The sequence below is a fragment of the Macaca nemestrina genome, chromosome 18, assembly GCF_043159975.1.
Source record: "Macaca nemestrina isolate mMacNem1 chromosome 18, mMacNem.hap1, whole genome shotgun sequence".
NCBI lineage: Eukaryota > Metazoa > Chordata > Mammalia > Primates > Cercopithecidae > Macaca > Macaca nemestrina.
Window position 1 is genome coordinate 73,262,264 of NC_092142.1, and position 20,371 is coordinate 73,282,634.

At 47.1% G+C, this 20,371-nt stretch overlaps 1 protein-coding gene across 1 annotated transcript in view; it reads right to left on the reverse strand.

Moving 5' to 3' along the window:
• Positions 1-900: 900 nt before the first annotated feature.
• The window catches only part of LOC105491285 (golgi glycoprotein 1), a 162,981-nt gene continuing 143,510 nt past the window's right edge, over positions 901-20,371 (reverse strand). The window contains exons 19-27 of the mRNA XM_071084938.1: positions 20,115-20,252; positions 17,784-17,907; positions 16,921-17,063; positions 16,566-16,667; positions 14,148-14,255; positions 11,756-11,876; positions 10,545-10,651; positions 6,624-6,787; positions 901-5,576 (exon numbers count right to left, since the gene is read on the reverse strand). Of these exons, the coding sequence (XP_070941039.1) occupies positions 5,501-5,576; positions 6,624-6,787; positions 10,545-10,651; positions 11,756-11,876; positions 14,148-14,255; positions 16,566-16,667; positions 16,921-17,063; positions 17,784-17,907; positions 20,115-20,252 (1,083 nt within the window). The 3' untranslated portion in view covers positions 901-5,500. The remainder of the gene's footprint in view (positions 5,577-6,623; positions 6,788-10,544; positions 10,652-11,755; positions 11,877-14,147; positions 14,256-16,565; positions 16,668-16,920; positions 17,064-17,783; positions 17,908-20,114; positions 20,253-20,371) is intronic.

Sequence of the window (20,371 nt, forward strand, 5' to 3'; positions counted from 1 at the left end):
ACCCCACCTTCCTAAGCTTAGATCAAAGCAGGCAGCCTCTCACGACACTCACGGACAGGCTCCCCACATGCAGAGACTGATGGCTGCCTTGGGCTCCCTAGACAGAGCAAGATCTGCAGAGACGACTCACAAGGACCCCAAGTCCCTCCTCCTTCCTCCTCTACCCTTCACCTTTTCGCAGCCTCTCCTCTATGTCCAGGCTCACAGTCTCCTAGGTGACAGCTGCCTATGATGGGCATGAGTTCTGAGAACAAACCCTGGGTCCCAAGTAACTGCCTCCTCTTGCAGCACATCTCATTCCTCAAATCATAGTATGGATATTACTACTTTAAGAAACCCCTGCTACCATGCAAATTCCTGAAGCCATTCATTTTTAACACGCAGACGCAAATTCACTTTGCCAAGAGCGGAAGCAGCAGAAGGCTCAGGGAGGAGGTCTGGTAAAGGCTACTCACCCAGGGACTGGGCTGCTGGAATGTGAGGGAGAGGACTGACAAGGGGGTAATGGGGAAGGGTGGCTACTGAAGACCAGGCGCCTCTCAGGACCAGCCACCCACGTGTCAGATCTGTACACAGAGCTGCCAGGTTCTGCTCTCCCCAGGACAGAGCCTCATGATGTGGGCTTAAACACCTCAGTAGAATGAATAATTCTGGACACATTGGCTCAAGAGTCAGAAAATCCCAGATGTGACTTCCAGCTCTGCCACTAGCATACAGAAACCAAGGGCATCAAAGTCCCCAGTCCTCTATAATTCCTTGAGTCCTACTCTGCTGGACCTAACTGGTCAATAACTAAAGACCTGATCAGCAAGGTTTGTGAGCATCGGTTGGCAAGTTCAAGGCCACTGCTCCCACTAGCAGAGAGGTGGTTGAGGTTCCTCCCAGTCACCACAGAGAAGATTTAACAAGTAAAAACCTGCAAACTCTTTATTAAATTCTCCCATTTCATCTGTACAGAAAAAAATGCACATTATGTTCAGAACATATCTCAGTAACATCTCAAAATTACACAGCATGAACATGTAAAAACAAGGGACCACCAGGATTTTATACACAGAAAGGAAACCCATTTACAAAAGAGGCTTGTTAATTGTACTTTTTTTCTTTCTTTCTTTCAAAAACAAAACAAAACAAAAAAAGTGAAAGGCCTAAGATCTTACACAGCATTTGCTGTACAGTCTGTTTTCTGGCTGGACTGGCTTGGGAACACTGTCCTGGGGGAAGCCGCCCAGGAAGCTCTTCTGCTGCTGGCTTTCCGGGGGCCTCCAGCCAGCACACTGCAGGGGGACCTGGAGGGCCTGTTTCCACCACCCTAGCATGTCTGACAGAAAGCCCTGCTGGGCTCTGGGGTCCAGATGTCAACTCTACACTGGGGAAGGCAAAACACAATCTAGAGGCACTGTCTGAACTTTCTCCTGGCCCAGGGAGATTTCTCCACTGCACACAGCACAGTGACCTATACATGTGTCATGGTAGAGCAGAAGGAATGGGAGAGGACCACCGGTCAGGATCCTGTCACCATCAGCCTGAGCAGACAGTCCCATCTTTGTGATCCAGGTGACAAATAGTCCCCGGGGATCTCACCAGATGGCTTTGGGGAGCTCTTCACCCTGAAGATTCAGTCTGGTTTGCTAATGACTTGTCTGTTATCTGAAGTCTGCGGAGGAAGGGCCAATAAGGGTGCAGATAGAGAGATGAGCAACCAAAGACCAATGGGAGGGAAGGTAGGCAAGAACCTCAGACCCGGCCCCAGGCCCTCTGGGAAACGAAGCCTAGCAGAGAGGAGGCGAGCGTGGAGGAAGGAAGTGTCCCTCAAGGCCCGAGAGAGTCCCACAGCACCAGATGCTGCATTTTACAAAACCACTTAGGTGCTGCCCAAATGGTGAGAATTAAAAGGAAGGATTCTGATTTTTCAGGTTTTTCAAACTTGCAAGATGTTGAAATACAAGTAAATATACCAAAATGCACATAATTGAGGCCAAGGTGGGTGACCACATGTGGTCAGGAGTTCGAAACCAGCGTGGCCAACATGGTGAAACCCCGTCTCTACTAAAAATGAAAAAAAATTAGCCGGGCATGGGGGTCCGTGCCTGCAATCCCAGCTACTTGGGAGGCTGAGGCAGGAGAATCACTTGAATCTAGGAGGCAGAAGTTGCAGTGAGCCAAGATTGCGCCACTGCACTTCAGCCTGGGCAACAAGAGTGAAACTCTGTCTCAAAAAAAAAAAAAAAAAAAAAAAAAAAGCCTGGGCGCGGTGGCTCACGCCTGTAATCCCAGCACTTTGGGAGGCCGAGGTGGGCGGATCACGAGGTCGGGAGATAGAGACCATCCTGGCCAACATGGTAAAACTCTGTCTCAACTAAAAATACAAAAATTAGCTGGGCGTGGTGGTGCACGCCTGTAATCCCAGCTACTGAGGAGGCTGAGGCAGGAAAATGGCTTGAACCAGGGAGTACGAGGATTCAGTGAGCTGAGATCGCGCCACAGCACTCTAGCCTGGCGACAGAGCGAGACTCTGTCTCAAAAAAAAAAAAAAAAAAAAAAAAAAGCCATTATGGCCAAAATTTAGGCTGATTGTGCCAGGCCGGGCTGGTTGACTTCCAAGTTTCCTGGTCCAGCTTCCTTCTCCTTAGATTAAGTTCTGACTTGGAGTATGTTCTGTGGCAGGGGAGGAAATGGGAAGGGAAGGCCTCTTTTCAGTGAAGCAACCTCCTCTCCCCAGATGACTCACTGTAGTAGGAACTTCAGGGCAGAAGTCGCACCACAGGCCTGGAGGTTGGGAGGATAGGAGACACTTCCAGAAGCCACACTGACATAAGAAGAGAATCTTCTCTTGGGAAGGCCAAGGGAAGTCAGCCACATAATTCCCTTTCCAATCTGCCTTGATAAAACATAAAACATGAATGTAGACACCCTCACCACTGGATTCTTCTGTTAGTTGATCTCAGGTAACAGAAACAAAATTTGACAGTAACTTTCTGTAGCATATTCAGGGAAAGCTGTCTCTTCACCAGGATGCATCCCCACCCCAGCCAGCTGAGTGACTCACTGTTCCCAAGAAGAGTAAGGACAGCACAAGACAGCCAAAGGCCTGCAGTGTGTTCAAGTCAATACCTGCTCACTCAATACTAGCTCACCAGCCACCCTAGAATTCACCTAGCTTCCAAGGATGCACTGGCTCAGAACTGGGGCTGGTAGCCCGGGGAAGATCGCTTTCCCGGGGGTGATCCCAAGCCTATGGAGTGCATGGCTCCCCTGCTGGCACTTCTTGCTAACAGGCTCGTCTAGGGACAGCAGCAACAGCAGCAGAAGTCCAGCAGGTACCCAGGTGAAGGCCTCACAGAGCTCCCGTCTGTGGGAGAAGCTCCACTGGGAACAGTTTGTCTTGTTCTTAATAGTTTGCCCAGACAGCTCACCTTCAGTACTCCAGAGCCTCCAGCCTGGCAGCCCGGGCTCCAGGTGCCTCCAGAGGGCTGTGGGGCACACTATGCATAAGAGTCACAGAGACACTGGCATGAACTGGTAAGTCCAGATGACAGTGACACAGTTGCTGTAACTGTTAGCAAGTACCTGAAGCCTTAGCCTTGGCAAAACCCCCTACTCTCTACTTCTATTACTGTTGGTGGGCTGCACATCAGGAGAATAGACACAGGCCAGAGTCCATCATCCACTCGCATCCACAGAAGGGTCACTGTTACTCTTCTTGACCATTTCTCAGCCAGCTGATTGACCTATGAGGCCAGGGACCGGGGTGTCCCAGGCCCTGTTTTGTTTTGTCAAATGAGGGACTTAATGAGTACGGCCAGTGCAGACTTCACTGGCCGTGGAACTTAGAAACACTTGCTCAGGGCCCTGCCTGGGGCTCTCAAGAGCCAGTCACTGGAAAATGCTCCAACTAGGATGATGAAAGAAATTCTTGTAATAAGCAATTGAAGATACTGGCAGAGCTATCTTTTCTATTCTGACCATTTATAATGATGACAAATGTTTCGGCTGGGCATGGTGGCTCACACCTGTAATCCCAGCACTTTGGGAGGCTGAGGCGGGTGGATCATGAGGTCAGGAGTTCAAGACCAGCCTGGCCAAGATGGTGAAACCTGTCTCTACTAAAAATACAAAAATTAGCCAGGCATGATGGTGGTTGCCTGGAAAACCAGTTACTCAGGAGGCGGAGGCAGAGAATTGCTTGAACCCAGGAGGTGGAGACTGCAGTGACCTGAGATCGCGCCACTGCACTACAGCCTGGGCAACAGAACAATACTCCACCTCAAAAAAAAAAAAAAAAAAAAAAAAAAAAAAAAAAGATGACAGATGTTTCAAGAACAAAATTCCTCATCAAACTTCCAAATCTGCAGACGACGAATGGGATTTTCTCTCAATTCAGAAAGAACAGAAATATCAAGACAATTAGAACTTTAAGGGTGTTTCCGCATACTGGGAAGGAGACTGCAGAGAGGAAGGATACCCCACCCGGTCAAATAGTGAACATCCATCCTACCTGCAAACCACACCAGACACGTCCGTAGGCACCTGCATGTACATGACATTCCTGGTTCTTGATATTAAGCCTCAGCGGTCCCCAGCCCCCAGGGGACCTGCAGAGACTCTCGGGCCACTCAGTCTGGCTGGCAGTGGCGGGAGACAGTGTGTGCTGCTCGCACCCTGAGTTTCCAGTTTTAGGAGACTGAAGCATCCCAGACAGCTGTGGACAATCAGGAAGACCCTACGAGCAGGACCGAAGGGACTAAGCAGCTTAGCAGCTTCCCTTGGTGACTTGGCAGGGGGACAATCAGTTGGCTTCTGGAACCCACTGCCTCCAGGAAGGGCAGCAAAATAGAAAAAAAGAAAGAAAACCACAGTATTCAAATATATGTCAGTCAGATTAGACAAGGAGTAACTTGGATCAACTGATCCACAAACTGACACGCCTTGTACTGAACACCCTTCAAGGGAAGACGAGTGTCGCTCTGGTCCTGCAGCGTGCGTGGACCGTGCAGAGCAGAGGCAGGAGTCGGGGGCACCGAGGGCGGGCCTTGGTCTACATGGACAGTTTTAGGCACGTGATTTATAATACTTTGTGGACATCTAACAGGTTAATAAAATATATATTATATAAATATATCTCCTACTGTACACACAGCTCTCTTGTGCAGCCACTGTGATCTCATGCCCCAAACTAAACCAAAGGACAGCCAGGCTGAACTATGATGTCCAGACCCCTCCCTTTCATACCCCAGACTTGGCATCTCCACACTGGAGGAATGAGGCGGGATGGCCAAGAATATTGCTTTTATAAAGCCCATATTCTGCAAAGGTTGATGAGTCACCAAAATACAACATTTAGCCAATGCCTACCAGAGTGGGTACACGCAGCAAACGGACAAAAAGAAAAAAAACAGAGCAAATCCTCCATCTTTTAATGTGATAACTTTCCACACCCTCTCCACGTGGAGGCACAAAGGAGCTTGTCTGGGAAGTTTGTCTGGAGTGTGCAGAAAGGTCAGGCTGGACTGCCTGTCACATCCTGAGACCACACTAAACCTTTATAAGCCATTGTCTCTGACCTGTATTGTAGCCTGAAAAATAAAGCAGAGTGAGTCAAACCGCTGGCTCCCACTTCCTGCCCTGCTGCTCCCCACACCCATCTTTAAGGACCCCTCCCACCACAGTCCCGCCTCCCGATGAAGCGCAGAGCTTCCGGAGTGACTGCAGCCTCAGCAGGGCCGGTCCAGACACGGCTGAGTCCTGTGCTGCCCTGGAGGAGGAAGGTTCCTGGGATCCTGCTGCCCCGGGACTTGGGATCCAGCCTCTCAGTGCAGATGGATGGATTGTTCAACTTCACAAACTTTCGGTCCCTTCCCCTCCCCAGCTGCCCTTGGTCTAGGGAGGCTCATGCTTTGCTTCAACGAAGTGAGGAGACCACAGAAATACCCATGGCCGTGGGGCTGTGACCAGCAGTGGCTGATTAGGGTAGAAACTGCAAAGCGTCACTGTCTCAGCAGAAGAAAGCAGGACCCCACACAGCCTGGGGAACGGCTGCCCACCCACTCCTCGGTGAAGACCATGGCCCTGGCAAGGCCCCAAGGTGCTTCTGAGAGATGAACGAGACACCTCAGTCATGGCACACTGGCTGGTGTGCTTCCCCTCCAAGTCCTGTCTTTGTTTTACACAGTCATAGGAAAGAAATAACCCCATTGCCCAAATCAAGCCTGGAGGAGATGCATTACTATATACATTTTTTTCTTTAAAAATTTTTTTTTTTTTTTTGGTGGTTTTCTTAAAAAAAGCCTTTGAGTTGCAGGTCAGGTGAGTTGGTTCTGGAAGTACCGGAAGTTCTGTTGGTATGAGAGAGACTTGTCTACAGGCAGGTAAACCCAAGTTTGCCAACAAAGGCAGTAACCCCAGCGGCCAGCTGCTGCTGCTGCACGAACGGTGAGGAGGAGGAGGACACCATGGACATGAGTGGAGGCTGGACGGGACAACGCAGTGGACACCTGCTGATGCTCTAACACGGGGTTGGTGTCACCTCTGAGAAGAGTGAGGTGAGTGGGGATGCTATACAAGAGGGCTGTACAAACTGGGCACTGGATAGGTAGTTCCTTTGGTGGTCAAGGTGGCTCTACCTGTCCTTGAGCTCTCGTGTCACTCGCTTGGTGATCCGTCCACACATCAGACCAATCAGGAACAATATACAGATGCTCCCACTGATCACAGAGAGAATGTAGTTCTTAGACGGAGATGTCATTACTTGCATGGCAAGATCAGAGAAGCCATCTGCTGGGGCCACCTAGAATGACACAGGGCAACGTGATTCTCTGAGAGAGCAATGGGCTGGTGACAGTGCTAGGTCTAACTTATCCCTCTCAGTTCCTAGTTTAATTTATGTCTTTTCTTTTGGAGAGGGAGGGCAGGAGACAAGAAAAATCAACACAGAGCTATAACTCTTTTTCCTGATCATAAAACTATACACACGTCTACTGCACAAAATTAGAACTACAGAAAGAGACAAAATGGTGCAGTCACCCACGATTCCATCACAGTGATCACCACTAACGTCACAACACTGAAGATGTGCCGGGCTCCCCCTGCCCTCGCTCATTTAGTCCTCACACCAAGCCTAGCAGGCAGATTTCACCACTCCCATACTCTGGATGGAGAGTCAGTGCCCGGGGGTGAGCATGGTTAAATGACTTCTTTTTTTTTTTTTTTCTGGAGACGGAGTCTCGCTCTGTTGCCCAGGCCAGAGTGCAGTGGCGCCATCTCGGCTCACTGCAAGCTCCGCCTCCCGGGTTCATGCCATTCTCCTGCCTCAGCCTCCGGAGTAGCTGGGACTACAGGTGCCCACCACCACGCCTGGCTAACTTTTTTTGTAGTTTTAGTAGTGACGGGGTTTCACCGTGTTAGCGAGGATGGTCTCGAACTCCTGACCTCGTGATCCGCCTGGCCTCAGCCTCCCAAAGTGCTGGGATTACAGGCGTGAGCCACCGCGCCCGGCCTGTTAAATGACTTCTACAAGGCCACGAGTTCTTCTATCTTTTGATTTATGCTCTTTAACTGCATTTGCTCCCTTTCTTTAAAAAATAAAGAGAAAAGTTGAGACTGTTTTGTACATTCTGTATTTTGTAAATTCTATTTTTTTTTTTTTTTGAGATGGAGTCTCATTCTGTTACCCAGGCATTGTGCAGTGGCACCATGTCAGTTCACCACAACCTCTGCCTCCCGGGTTTAAGCGATTCTCCTCCTTCACCCACACGAGTAGCTGGGACTACAGGCACACACCACCATGCACAGCTAATTTTTTTGGTATTTTTAGTAGAGACGGGGGGGGGGTTTCACTATGTTGGGCAGGCTGGTCTCGAACTCCTGACCTTGTGATCCGCCCGCCTTGGCCTCCCAAAGTGCTGGCGTGAGCCACCGTGCCTGGTCTTGTAAATTCTATATTATTTGTAAATTCTATATTTTGGCTTTTTTTTTTTTCACTGAGTTGGGGTCTCGCTCTATTGCCCAGGTGGGCGCACAGCGGTGTGATCACAGCTCACTACAGACTCAAACTCTTGGGCTCAAGGGATCCTCCTACCTCAGCCTCCTGAGTAGCTGAGACTACAAGTGCACTACCATGCCTGGCTAATTAAAAAATTTTTCTTGGCCAGGTGTGGTGGCTTATACCTGTAATCCCAGCACTTTGGGAGGCCGAGATGGTGGACCACGAAGTCAGGAGTTTGAGACCAGCCTGGCCAACATGGTGAAACCCTGTCTCTACTAAAAACACAAAAATTAGCTGGGCATGGTGGCTCTCGCCTGCAATTCTAGCTACTGGGGAGGCTGAGGCAGGAGAGTCACTTGAACCTGGGAGGTAGAGGTTGCAGTGAGCCGAGACTGCACTACTGGACTCCAGCCTGGGCAACAGGGCGAGAAACCGTCTCAAAAAAAAAAAAAAAAAGTTTGTTTTTTTTTGTAGAGATGGGGACTCCCTATGTTGCCCAAGCTGGTCTCGAACTCCTGGGCTCAAGTGATCCTCCTGCCTCAGTCTCCCAAGGTGCTGGGATTATAGGTGTGAGCCACTGACCCAGCCTGTATTTTGACTTTTTTCATTCACCATTATATCATAAGCATTTCCCACATCAAAAACAATGTGCAGGCCGAGACCAGCCTAGAGAACATAGCCAAGACCTTGTCTCCACAAAAAAATTACAAAATTAGCTGGGTGTGGTGGCATGCACCTGTAGTCCCAGCTATTCAAGGACAATCACTTTAGCCCAGGAGTTCAAGGCTGCAGTGAGCCATGTTCGCACCACTGCACTGCAAACAAGACTTATATTGACAGAATATATTTAACTGTCCTCCACTTGTGGACATTTATAATTTAATGTCAGCTAGTTTTCATCCTCAGTTTTCCAATGCTTTCCCTAACGGACCTCAGTGGTAGCCTGCTATGGCAGAATCGGACTGAAAGGGTCCCCAGGTGCACATGCGCTCATTCTTTTGCATCCTAGCCCAGCTGCTGAGATAGTGTGGCTCAGAGGCGTCTGGGCTATTTCTATGCTCATATCATGTACACAGAACAGAGTAGGGAGGCGTGAGATGAATGAGATTTGAGCTCCAATAGTTGCCAACACAAAACAAGCCGTGAATTACTCTGAGTCACTCTGAAGCAGTAATACACAGCTCAAAGGAGTGGATACAATGAGGGAGAATGAAGTAATGCAGCATCTCCTGCTGCCGCTTCCCTGAGCCACCGGCTTCAAAGGCAACTTTCTTCCCTTGGGAGAAGGGTGAGGAGAGTGTTGACTACTGTGACAGACAGGGGCCCTCCCTTGTACCTTCCTGCTGTCGAGCGATGAAGACTTTCTCTGATTGTTCCTCTCGCCTTGTTATCCTTGACTTGGAAGTACACGGGTGATAAAATTGGTCAGGAAGGAGGGGTGGTCCTGGGATTACTCTCTTGATCTTAGGCCACTACAAACGTCTATCCCAATATGAGTTGATACAAAAGCATGGATCTAAAAACCAGAGGGACTCTGGGCAAGTCACGACCTCTGAAGTCAGTTTCCTTCAACGTAAAGTGAGGAAATAGTCATTCTACTCACCTCACAGGGTTTCAAGGTTCATATGAGGCAATATGTCCACCAAAATGTTTTTTTTTTTTTTTTTTTTTGAGACGGAGTCTCGCTCTGTCGCCCAGGCTGGAGTGCAGTGGCGCGATCTCGGCTCACTGCAAGCTCCGCCTCCCTGGTTCACGCCATTCTCCTGCCTCAGCCTCCCGAGTAGCTGGGACTACAGGCGCCCACAACCGCGCCCGGCTAATTTTTTGTATTTTTAGTAGAGACGGGGTTTCACCGTGGTCTCGATCTCCTGACCTTGTGATCCGCCCGCCTCGGCCTCCCAAAGTGCTGGGATTACAGGCGTGAGCCACCGCGCCCGGCCACCAAAATGTTATATAAACTAAAAAGCAATGTATACATGAGAAGAACTGTTATTCTTCTCACTGAGGCTGAACCTCTGTAGGAAAAATTTCCCCAGCCCAAGTCTCCCTGGGTATCATACACATTCATGAGTGTCCTACAGTCCCTCTTCATCCCCTTCTCTCCATGTTCCAGACCAGATGAGTACTGGCCTCACATATGTATTTTTCTCCTGAAGACTGTAAAATGATAAAAATAAGCTTCAAGATAGGCGAGTCTGGATTTCCTTCTTTTGCCATGGGCGTGACATCTCTTTTCTCTTTGGGTGACTCACTTTTCAGAAGTGAACAGTGGGCAAACTGAGAAAGGAGTGACCTTGGCAAAGCCATGCAGACAGTCTGATGTACAGGGAGATGGCTCCAGGCTTATGGACAGCCAAGGAATTTTTAAAAGTACACTGACCAAGTTTTCAAACACACTTATTGCTAGCCTCACAATAAGGACAAGACCAGTGCAATATCTGAGACTGGACAACCACAGCGAGGAGAGCAGCATGGCCTTTGCTCAAGGATGACATGCAAATTGATGAAGTGCTCCATATTTTTTTATTTTTGTAAAAAAGGAGATTCTCTTGGTCATTACCTTTGCTGCATAACTCCACATTTCAATCCGGTCATTGAGGCGCTTTTTGCACTCGGGTTGTAACCTCACCCGCTTATCCTCCAGCGCTTCCATGAGACAGGACATTTCTGTGGGAGGAAACGAATAATAAGAAGAACCTGAAACTGTACAGAATAGAGACGTTTCTGTAAAGATGGGGAAAAGGGTACACAACCACCAGAGAATTCAGATCTGTAGGCTCAACAAAGTTAAATACATACTAGGAAATTTGACCCAGGATCCAACAATGGAGAGAAACGATAAGTAATCTCCAGGGTTGGCGTCCAAAGCCTCTCTTAAAACCTCCTTATTTTTAGAGCCAGGTGTGGTGGCAAACACCTGTAATCCCAGATACTTGGGAAGCTGAGGCAGGAGGATCCCTTGAGCCCAGGAGTTTGAGACTACAATATAGTAACACCTTGTTTCAAAAAATGAAAACGAAAACAGGCTGGGCATAGTGGCTTATGCCTGTAATCCCAGCACTTTGGGAGGCCAAGGTGGGTGGATCATTTGAAGTCAGGAGTTTGAGACCAGCCTGGCTGGCTAATATGGCAAAACCCTGTCTCTACTAAAAAAATACAAAAATGAGCCAGGCATAGTGGTGGGTGCCTGTAGTCTCAGCTACTCAGGAGGTTAAGGTGGGAAAATAACTTGAACCCAGGAGGCGGAGGTTGCAGTGAGCCGAGATCATGCTACCACACTCCAGCCTGGGCGACAGAGTGAGACTCTGTCTCAAAAAAATAAATAAAAACAAATAACTTCTATTCATTTCATTGGGCATATGTGGCTCAGAAAGAACTTTCACACCTGCCTTGGCTCCCTCCTCACATAGAACCTGTCTACTGAGTTCACTGTGGCCACCGGGGAAGTGTATGAAGCTGTCTTTTAGTTTGGGCACCGGGAAAAAGACCATGATGATGACTTTAACTTCTGCTTCCCTAACAAATACCTCAACTCTCCCTGTTCATCACATCTTTAGCTCTGCTCATGACGAGGTCAGTTCAAACTTGCAGGCTTATTCCTAAATTTATGATGGCATAAAGGCCTAGTTTTGGCATCACCCAGGTCCCCAGGGAATGTTGTCTATGACTGGGCTACAACTACAGACCACAGTAGCTGCAACTGATGTCTAATAGGGAATCTTTGCTCTTCCCAAGAGAGTTCAGACAGGATCAGAGTGAACACAGACTTACGACGCCCGCGGCCAGGGGTGATGGCTGCACAGTGGTGTTTAATGTCCAGGGCGCAAGCAGTATGAAGTACCGGGTCAACAAAGATGTCTGCTTTGCTTTCCTTCAGCATGTTTAAAACTTCCTGGAAAGGGAGGGTCATTGCGGACAGAGCTTTTGAAGGGGAAATGCATCAGATCTGTTGTCTGTAAATACTTCATATACAAATAAGCAAGGGGGGAAAGTTGAGGGCTAACAACAGACACCACTCTGGGACAGGTTGCAAGGTGGTGATGATATACAGAATGCAGATGAATAACTACCTTTCGGAGATACAAAACTGTGTGTTTAAAAAAAGCAGGGGACTGTAAGTGACTATAAGATCAGATTTGGGTTTTTGGCATTCCCATATGTCATGTCATATCGTTTTAAAGTACCTAAATGTTAATATTTTTATTGGTGTGATACAATTACTGTGTTACTTTAAGAAATATAAAAACGTGAAATCTTAAAATCAGAGTTATATGCTATATTAAAATTCTCAATCAGGACTGGGGTGGTGGCTCATGCCTATAATCCCAGCACTCTGGGAGGCCAAGGTAGGAGTTTGAGACCTGTGTGGGTAACAAAGCAAGACACCCATCTCTATAGAAAATTAAAAAAAAAATTAGCTGGGCATAATCGTGTGCCCTGCAGTCCTAGCCACCTGGGAGGTTGAGGTGGCAGGATCACTTGAGCCCAGTTTGAGGTTCAGTGAGCTATGACTGTACCACTGCACTCCATCCTGGGAGACAGAGTGAGACCCTATCTCAAACAAAAACAAAAAAATTCCAATTAGATAAAGGTATATTTATTTAAAATGTTCTACTTTACCGTTGTCCTCAGAAAAAAAAAAAAACCAGAATGGACAGGGCATAACATCTACTACAAGAGCAATTCTTATTTGTGTTTATAGATGTCCTGAATGAGAGGAATATCAACACAATGGAACTGAAATCAACTCTGCAGATTCTCCATTTATACATAATGGAACGTTGGGAGGTAAAGATAGGCCAGAAATGTTTCCATAAATAAAAGTTAGTATGCTCCAGACAAGACTCTAGTTCCTATAAAACAATAGTGAGAGAAATCAAAACCAAAAACCAAAGGCCAAACAATATTCTAAAATCCGCCCCAAAGTTACATGGGATCATGTGATGATAAAGGAGGCAAAGGAAAATATACGGATCTAGCTTTCGACCACTCCCACCATTCCTCAGAAATGTGGAATCAGGAACATTTTTAACAGATGAAAAATTCGCACATAATATTCTCAATGATTCCATAATGACAGCAATGAAACTCTTTTTTAAAAGGTTAATTTTGGCCAGACGTGGTGGCTCACGCCTGTAATCCCAGCACTTTGGTAGGCCAAGGCAGGTGGATCACGAGGTTAGGAGATCGAGACCATCCTGGTTAACACAGTGAAACCCCGTCTCTACTAAAAATACAAAAAAATTAGACGGGGTGGTGGGCGCCTGTAGTCCCAACTACTTGGGAGGCTGAGGCAGGAGAATGGTATGAACCTGGGAGGTGGAGCTTGCAGTGAGCCAAGATGGCACCACTACACTCCAGCCTGGGCAACAGAGCGAGACTCCATCTCAAAAAAAAGAAAAAAGTTACTTTTTTAAAAAAGATCAAGTATATTATTTCATTTTCAATTTTGCAAGATAATGTATGCTTAGTGATCATATTTTGACAAAAAAAATTTTTTTTTGAGATGGAGTCTCACTCTGTCACCAGGCTGGAGTGAAGTGGTGCGATCTCAGCTCACTGTAACCTCTGCCTCCTGGGTTCAAGTGATTCTCCTGCCTCAGCCTCCCGAGTACCTAGGACTACAGGCGTGCGCCACCATGCCCAGCTAATTTTTGTATTTTTAGTAAAGATGGGATTTCACCATGTTGGTCAGGATGTTCTCGATCTCTTGACCTCATGATCCAGCTGCCTTGGCCTCCCAAAGTGCTGGGATCACAGGCATGAGCCACCACGCCTGGCTAACAAATGCTTTTATATAACATTTCTGAAATGAACTAGTTTTAGTTTCACTGATTTCTATAAATGTGGAACATTTACTGATTGATACATTGCTACTGGCATTTAGGTTTGGTAGTACACTCACAGTGTCTTTAAACAACGATCTAGTCATGGGGATGAGACATATTCATGTAATCAGTACATGTGAAAAGAATATTCACATTGTAGGAGACGAGCAGTCAAGACCAAATGAAAGTTTGGTAAGAAGGAACAGCAAGAAAAGAGTGCTGGGCAGAAGGTTTAGATTTTTGGTTTTATTACCAAGGTAGGCAGACTACAGCATTAAAAGGAAGAGGAAAAATAAAAGAAAATGAAGTGAGGAAAACAAGGTGACGGTGTTTACCTTTTTACACAATTCTGTTTTGATCTTGAGCAGGTTGACTTTGAGGCACTCTTCCACCTGACCTGTTTGCTCTTGGGCTGCTGCTTCTTCAGCACATAGACTGGAGATCTGTTCAGGAGACCAAAAAAACAAAGCCACCCCACTGAGCACAGAAATGAACCAACAGTTTCTTCTTTTTTTTCGTTTTTTGTTTTTTGAGACAGAGTCAAGCTCTGCCGCCCAGGCTGGAGTGCAGTGGTGCAATCTCGGCTCACTGCAACCTCTGCCTCCCAGGTTCAAGTGATTCTCCTGCCTCAGCCTCCTGACTAGCTGGGACTACAGGCGCCTGCCACCATTCTTGGCTGATTTTTCTTTTCTTTTTTTTTTTTTGAGACGGAGTCTTGCTCTTGTTGCCCAGGCTGAAGTACAATGGCACAATCTCGGCTCACCACAACCTCCACCTCTCGTGTTCAAGCAAATCTCCTGCCTCAGCTTCCCGAGTGGCTGGAATTACAGGTATGTGCTACCACGCCCAATTTTGTACTTTTAGTGGAGACAGAGTTTCTCCATGTTGGTCAGGCTAGTCTCAAACTCTTGACTTCAGGTGATCGCCCGCCTTGGCTTCCCAAAAGGCTGGGATTACAGGGCATGAGCCATCGCACCTGGCCTGATTTTTATATTTTTAGTAGAGATGGGGTTTCGCCATGTTGGCCAGGCTGGTCTCAAACTCCTGACCTCAGGTGATCCTCCTGCCTTGGCCTCCCAAAGTGCTGGGATTACAGGCGTGAGCCACCGCACCCGGCCCTTACTGACAGTTTCAAAAGCAGGTGAGTCTACTGATTCCAATCAGCTCTGGACACCGCAGGATCTGTGCCCCCTCTTCACTGGCCTACTGCTGTTTTACAAGCCGGGGCAGTAGCACTGCTATCACCAGAACCCTTGGTCTCTAAACATGTCAGTTTGATGATCCTCCCACACCTGTGCCAGGGCTCATCTCAAACAGCTTCCTGGTGGGTTTCATACCCCTCCTCCTGTATTGGATGTCAGGCTTCATTCTTCACAAGGACTGGTACACAGAGCAGAAAATCAATAAATGTAGTATCTTTACACTGTCAATACTGAGACTTGAGTCAGATCTCAGGACTTGTCAAAAAGAAGGCTGCTACTTGATTCCACAGGAGCAAGGTTATATATAACCAAATAAAATACAAAAAGCAAATGCTTGACATTCACATAAGTTCGGGGTCAAACCAGACTCACAACTTGAAAGTGTGCACACATGCGCACCTGCACATACATGCACATATACACAGGAGTTGAGAAACATAGCCCACAGCAAAGACAAAAACATTAACTTTCCTTGGACAGTTTTATGAGTGAGCTTTTTTGTAATGGCTTTTGCTATGAGCTCCTGAAATATGTTGAACAGGGCTCTCTACAAGGCCTTTTCTAGCTAAGAAGTCCAATAATTTCCAAAGATGGGCACTTTCTTAAAGCCATTATAGAACTACTTTTTTTCTTTTTTTGGAGACGGAATCTCACTCTGTCACCCAGGCTGGAGTGCAGGGGTGCGATCGTGGCTCACTGCAAGCTCCTCCTCCTGGGTTCATGCCTTTCTCCTGCCTCAGCCTCCCGGATAGCTGGGACTACAGGCATGTGCCACCACACCCGGCTAATTTTTTTTTTTTTTTTAGTAGAGACAGGGTTTCACCATGTTAGCCAGGATGGTTTCAATCTCCTGACCTCATGATCCACCTGCCTCAGCCTCCTGAAGTGTTGGGATTACAGGTGTGTGCCACCGCGCCTGGCCTTTTTTTTTTTTTTTTGTTTGAGACAAGAGTCTTGCTCTGTCGCCCAGGTTGGGGTGCAGTGGCACGATCTCAACTCACCGCAACCTCCGTCTCCCGGGTTCAAGTGATTCTCCTGCCTCAGCCTCCTGAGTAGCTGGGATTACAGGTGCGCGCCACCACACCTGGCTAATTTTTTGTATTTTCAGTAGACACAGGGTTTTGCCATGTTAGCCAGGCTGGTCATGAACTCCTGACCTCAGGTGATCCACCCTCCTTGGCCTCCCAAAGTGCTGGGATTACAGGCGTGAGCCACCGTGCCCAGCTGGAAGTACTTTTATCTTTCTGGCAAGTCTTGGGTTTACCATACAGAATAAGGAGAAGAGAAGAACAAATTTACACAGAGAGCTATAATGAAAGAACACCCTTGTTCAATAGAGAAATATGGAACAATGCTTTAGAGTGTCAGGACTAACGCCAAGTTGAATTCAGTGTTATAGAGAACAGGAACGCAGAACATGGAGAGCCTAGAAGATGACCTTCAATTCACCAGATCATTCACAACTGAAGGGAGAGAAAGTAAACAACTTTTCTCCAATGGAAACTTCTCTGAGCAGCTCTGCGCGTAACCAGTTTTGCACGCAAATCCCACCTCGTCTGAGCAGTGCAGCTGGAGCTGAGGATCCAGGCGGTAGTCCAGGGCCGACTCCTGGATAATGATTCGGATCTGGTCTTCACAGTCTGAAGACAGGCGCTGCATGTGACAAAGGGAGGATACATGGGCTGATCAGAAAACGAAGCTTTTGCAGGACATGAAAAAAAAAACAAAAAAACAAAAAGAACAAGAAAAAACAAAACGCCTGCTTTTGATCTGGCCCCTTAGCCCCCCAGGTTCAGGAAGATATGAAAACGGTCTTGGGAAAAGGGGAGCAAGCTAGGGATTTCAAAAGAGAAAATTCCCAGAGGCTCCATAAATACACCTTTGTGGAGAGCCCAGGCCCGTTTACCTGGTCAGCATATCTCAGCTTGAGGCAAGAGATGACTTGTCCTTCTAATTCTGAATCATCCTTGGCCTTAGTCAGGATACCGTGACAGAATTTAGGAATGTCAGCTTTACAGGCTTTTCTTAGCATGGGGTTTAAGCGGTAATCTACAGCAGAAAGCAGTGAGCATGTGACAAAACATTCCACCTGATTCACACATTTTAAGATATCCACCTTCCTAAAGGGAGCATATTATATCAAGGATCATGACTACAACCATGGATTTGTCTATTCAATAAACATTTACTGAGCTCTCACTACCCGGTTTCTAATCAGCAATATGACTTAGTTAACGAGTACTTCTGGAGGTCCTCAGGAATCTTTCTACTCTGCGGGGTTTTGTGGGGACTCCAATACTCTAAGGAGTCCTCAGAAAAATCAAGGGGACATCAGCAACCTTCCCCATAACAGATATTTTTGAGAACACTGAGAAAGAAATACAATATCCAACTCACTGTGACCATTAAGTTACGAGGTCTTCCAACCCAGAGCTGAAATGTCTCTGTTCCAAACCAGATTACCTGTACATTCTCCTGGCACACTCATGAAGTTTTATTGAATTTCTAGATTTTTCTTTCCAAGGAATGCCGGCCCTGATTCCTTCTAAACGTTCTTCAAGGGCAGTTTTCTGGTTCTTGTGGCCTCCTCTCTCCCCTGACTCTCCCTCCTTTTTTCTGGATGCTCCTCAAAGGCGGAAGTCCTCCTGCTTACAGACTCCTCCCTTAAAATCCCCAGGCAACAAAGCCCTGGGAGTTTGACTGGATCACTCTGTGGCCACTGAATTCCAGATGCTCCACGGGGCCCGGAGGGCCAAGCCGAGGTCTTACCTGTGTTCTGGGTGATCTGGCGCTTCGTTATCATCTGTTTGCACTTGGGATCCATCAGTTCACTGTTTTTATTTTGCTTCAGGCACTGTAACATGGTTTTAGAATCTGCTTCTGGACAGAACCTCTGCAAAGAAACAGTTTTATACAAACAGCTATCCAAATGTGGCGATTAACTCCATCTGTGACCACTTTTTTTTTTTTTTTTTTTCCTGGAGACAAAGAGTCTTGCGGTGTCACCCAGGCTGGAGTGCAGTGGCACAATCTCGGCTTACTACAACCTCTGCCTCCCAAGTTCAAACGATTCTCCTGCCTCAGCCTCCCGAGTCAGCCTCCCGAGCAGCGGGGATGATAGGCATGCGTCACCACACTCAGGTCATTTTTGTATTTTTTTTTTTTTTAAGTAGAGACGAGGTTTCACCATGTTGGCCAGGCTGGTCTTGAATTCCTGATATCAGGTGATCCACCCGCCTCAGACACCCAAAGTGCTGGGATTACAGGAGTGAGCCACCGCACCTGGCCACTTTTTTTTTTTTTTAAGGCTAAGTCAAGTGAAGCAATGGGAGTGTAGAAGAACAAATAAATCTGTAAGTAGCTGTGATCAATTAGTTGTAAATAGCACTGCACTTGGACCAGCCTGTGATCACCCTTAACATCTATCCGAAAGCTGACAAAAGCAGCAGCCTGAAGGCATCATGTGGTACAAGAGGAGCAGCTAGGCCTGAATATGCACCCCACCCCAACTTCCCCTTTCTTCCTTATTCTCTACTACTTCTCACATTTCTTTCTATTGCCTCACTGGTTCTTACACAGGATTGGTTCCCTATCTAGTGGGTGATGTAAAGTTAGATGGCATCTCAGGAACTTACTTATTGTTTAAGCATGAATATAACACTGTAGCAGGTGGCTGTGCAGCCCTCAAGCCCTATCTACCCAACTCCAGTGGGAAAACCTAGGAATTCTCCACTAACCAATGTGAACAAGGATGTGGGGTAAGGACCCATTTGGTTCATCTTAACTAAAGGGTTGTAATCCTACCAAGCAGTAAAGGGCTAGGGTCCTGTAGTGTACACTTACTGTTGTCCTTTAAGTCAGGGATCAGTTTTGTACTAGTAATAAACTCCATCTCTGTTCTGCTAATCCACATGTCTTCAAGTGTCGCAGTGTCTGATACACTCTGGTTGAGACACTTGAGCATCGAGCCTCTCTTCCTAGTTCTGTTTCTAGTTCTCTAAGTGTGTGTGATTATAATCTGCTGACATCTTGTTATGGAGACATGGATTGCTCACTGACTTTTAGAAAATTTTCCAAAGCTCTTTCAGATCAGAGCCTGACATTTCCATTTCTACATATGACTCAATTTCATCAGGCCAATTAAAAAGACTGACACTGTAACTTTCAAAATTCTCTCTGGAATTTATTTGATAGTGTAAAAAGCAGCATTTTATTTTAAAGGAAAGCTGAAATAAAGGAGCTAGAACCTTTAGTTTAAGCTTTTTAAAAAAATATTTTTTTTCTTTTTTGAGACAGAGTCTTGCTCTGTCGCTCAGGCTGGAGTGCAGGTGTGATCTGGCTCACTATAGCCTCCGCCTCCTGGGTTTGAGTGATTCTCCTGCCTCAGCCTCCTGAGTAGCTGGGACTACAGGCATGAGCCACCACACCCGGCTAATTTTTGTATTTTTAGCAGAGATGGCGTTTCACCATGTTGGCCAGGCTGGTCTCGAACTCCTGACCTCAGGTGATCCTCCTGCCTCGGCCTCTGAAAGTGCTGGGATTACAGGTGTGAACCACCGTGCCCGGCCAACCTTGAGTTTAGTGTACGTGTGGCGAGATCAAGGAATGGACATCTGAGTACTTAGGTCAGCCCTGCTGCAGGGAACATCTGCTGGAGGAGAGAATGAAGCAAAACAACCCGTAAAACAGAAAGATATTCTGAAAGTGGCAGATGGATGATCAGGACACTAGATGGTGACTTTCTCAGTATAGCTACCATTAACTGTCCTCAAAACCAATCATTTATTTATTGCACATCCATTTACTTGTGCTTCAGGTCAAAGTGAGGTCAGTTATCCCAGCTCTGTGGTTTCCAAACTTGAGCCTGCATCAGAATCCCCTGGGGAGGCTGTTAAGACGGCTTCGTGCTCTAATCCGAGAGTTTCTGATTCAGCAGATCTGGAGGGGGGCCCAGGAACCCACAGGCTCCCAGGGGGTGCTGCTGCTGCTCGTCTAGGGACCACGCTTTGAGAAAGCTGAGCCTGAGGAAGTTGCTGCCATTGCTTGTGCTTTGTTGTTTTGCTGTTTACCCGTGCCCGGCTTTTGGTATCAGCCCCTCACCTTTATCATCTGCTTGCAGACCCTCATGAGGGTGTAGTCTAGCTCTGGGTCCATCATCTCTGTCTCCTGCAGCTTAAATACTTTCTGGTGGCAGCGGGTGCTTAGCTGCTTCTTGTTTTCTTTCAGACATTCAATAATCTATGGCAAAAGAGTTACAGTCAAGTTAAGAGATGTCAGGGACTGCTCATCCATGTGTTCTAATTAAGTATTCAGTTCCAGTGTGCCTCCCATTTCTCTATCCATTTCTCATTCCCAGG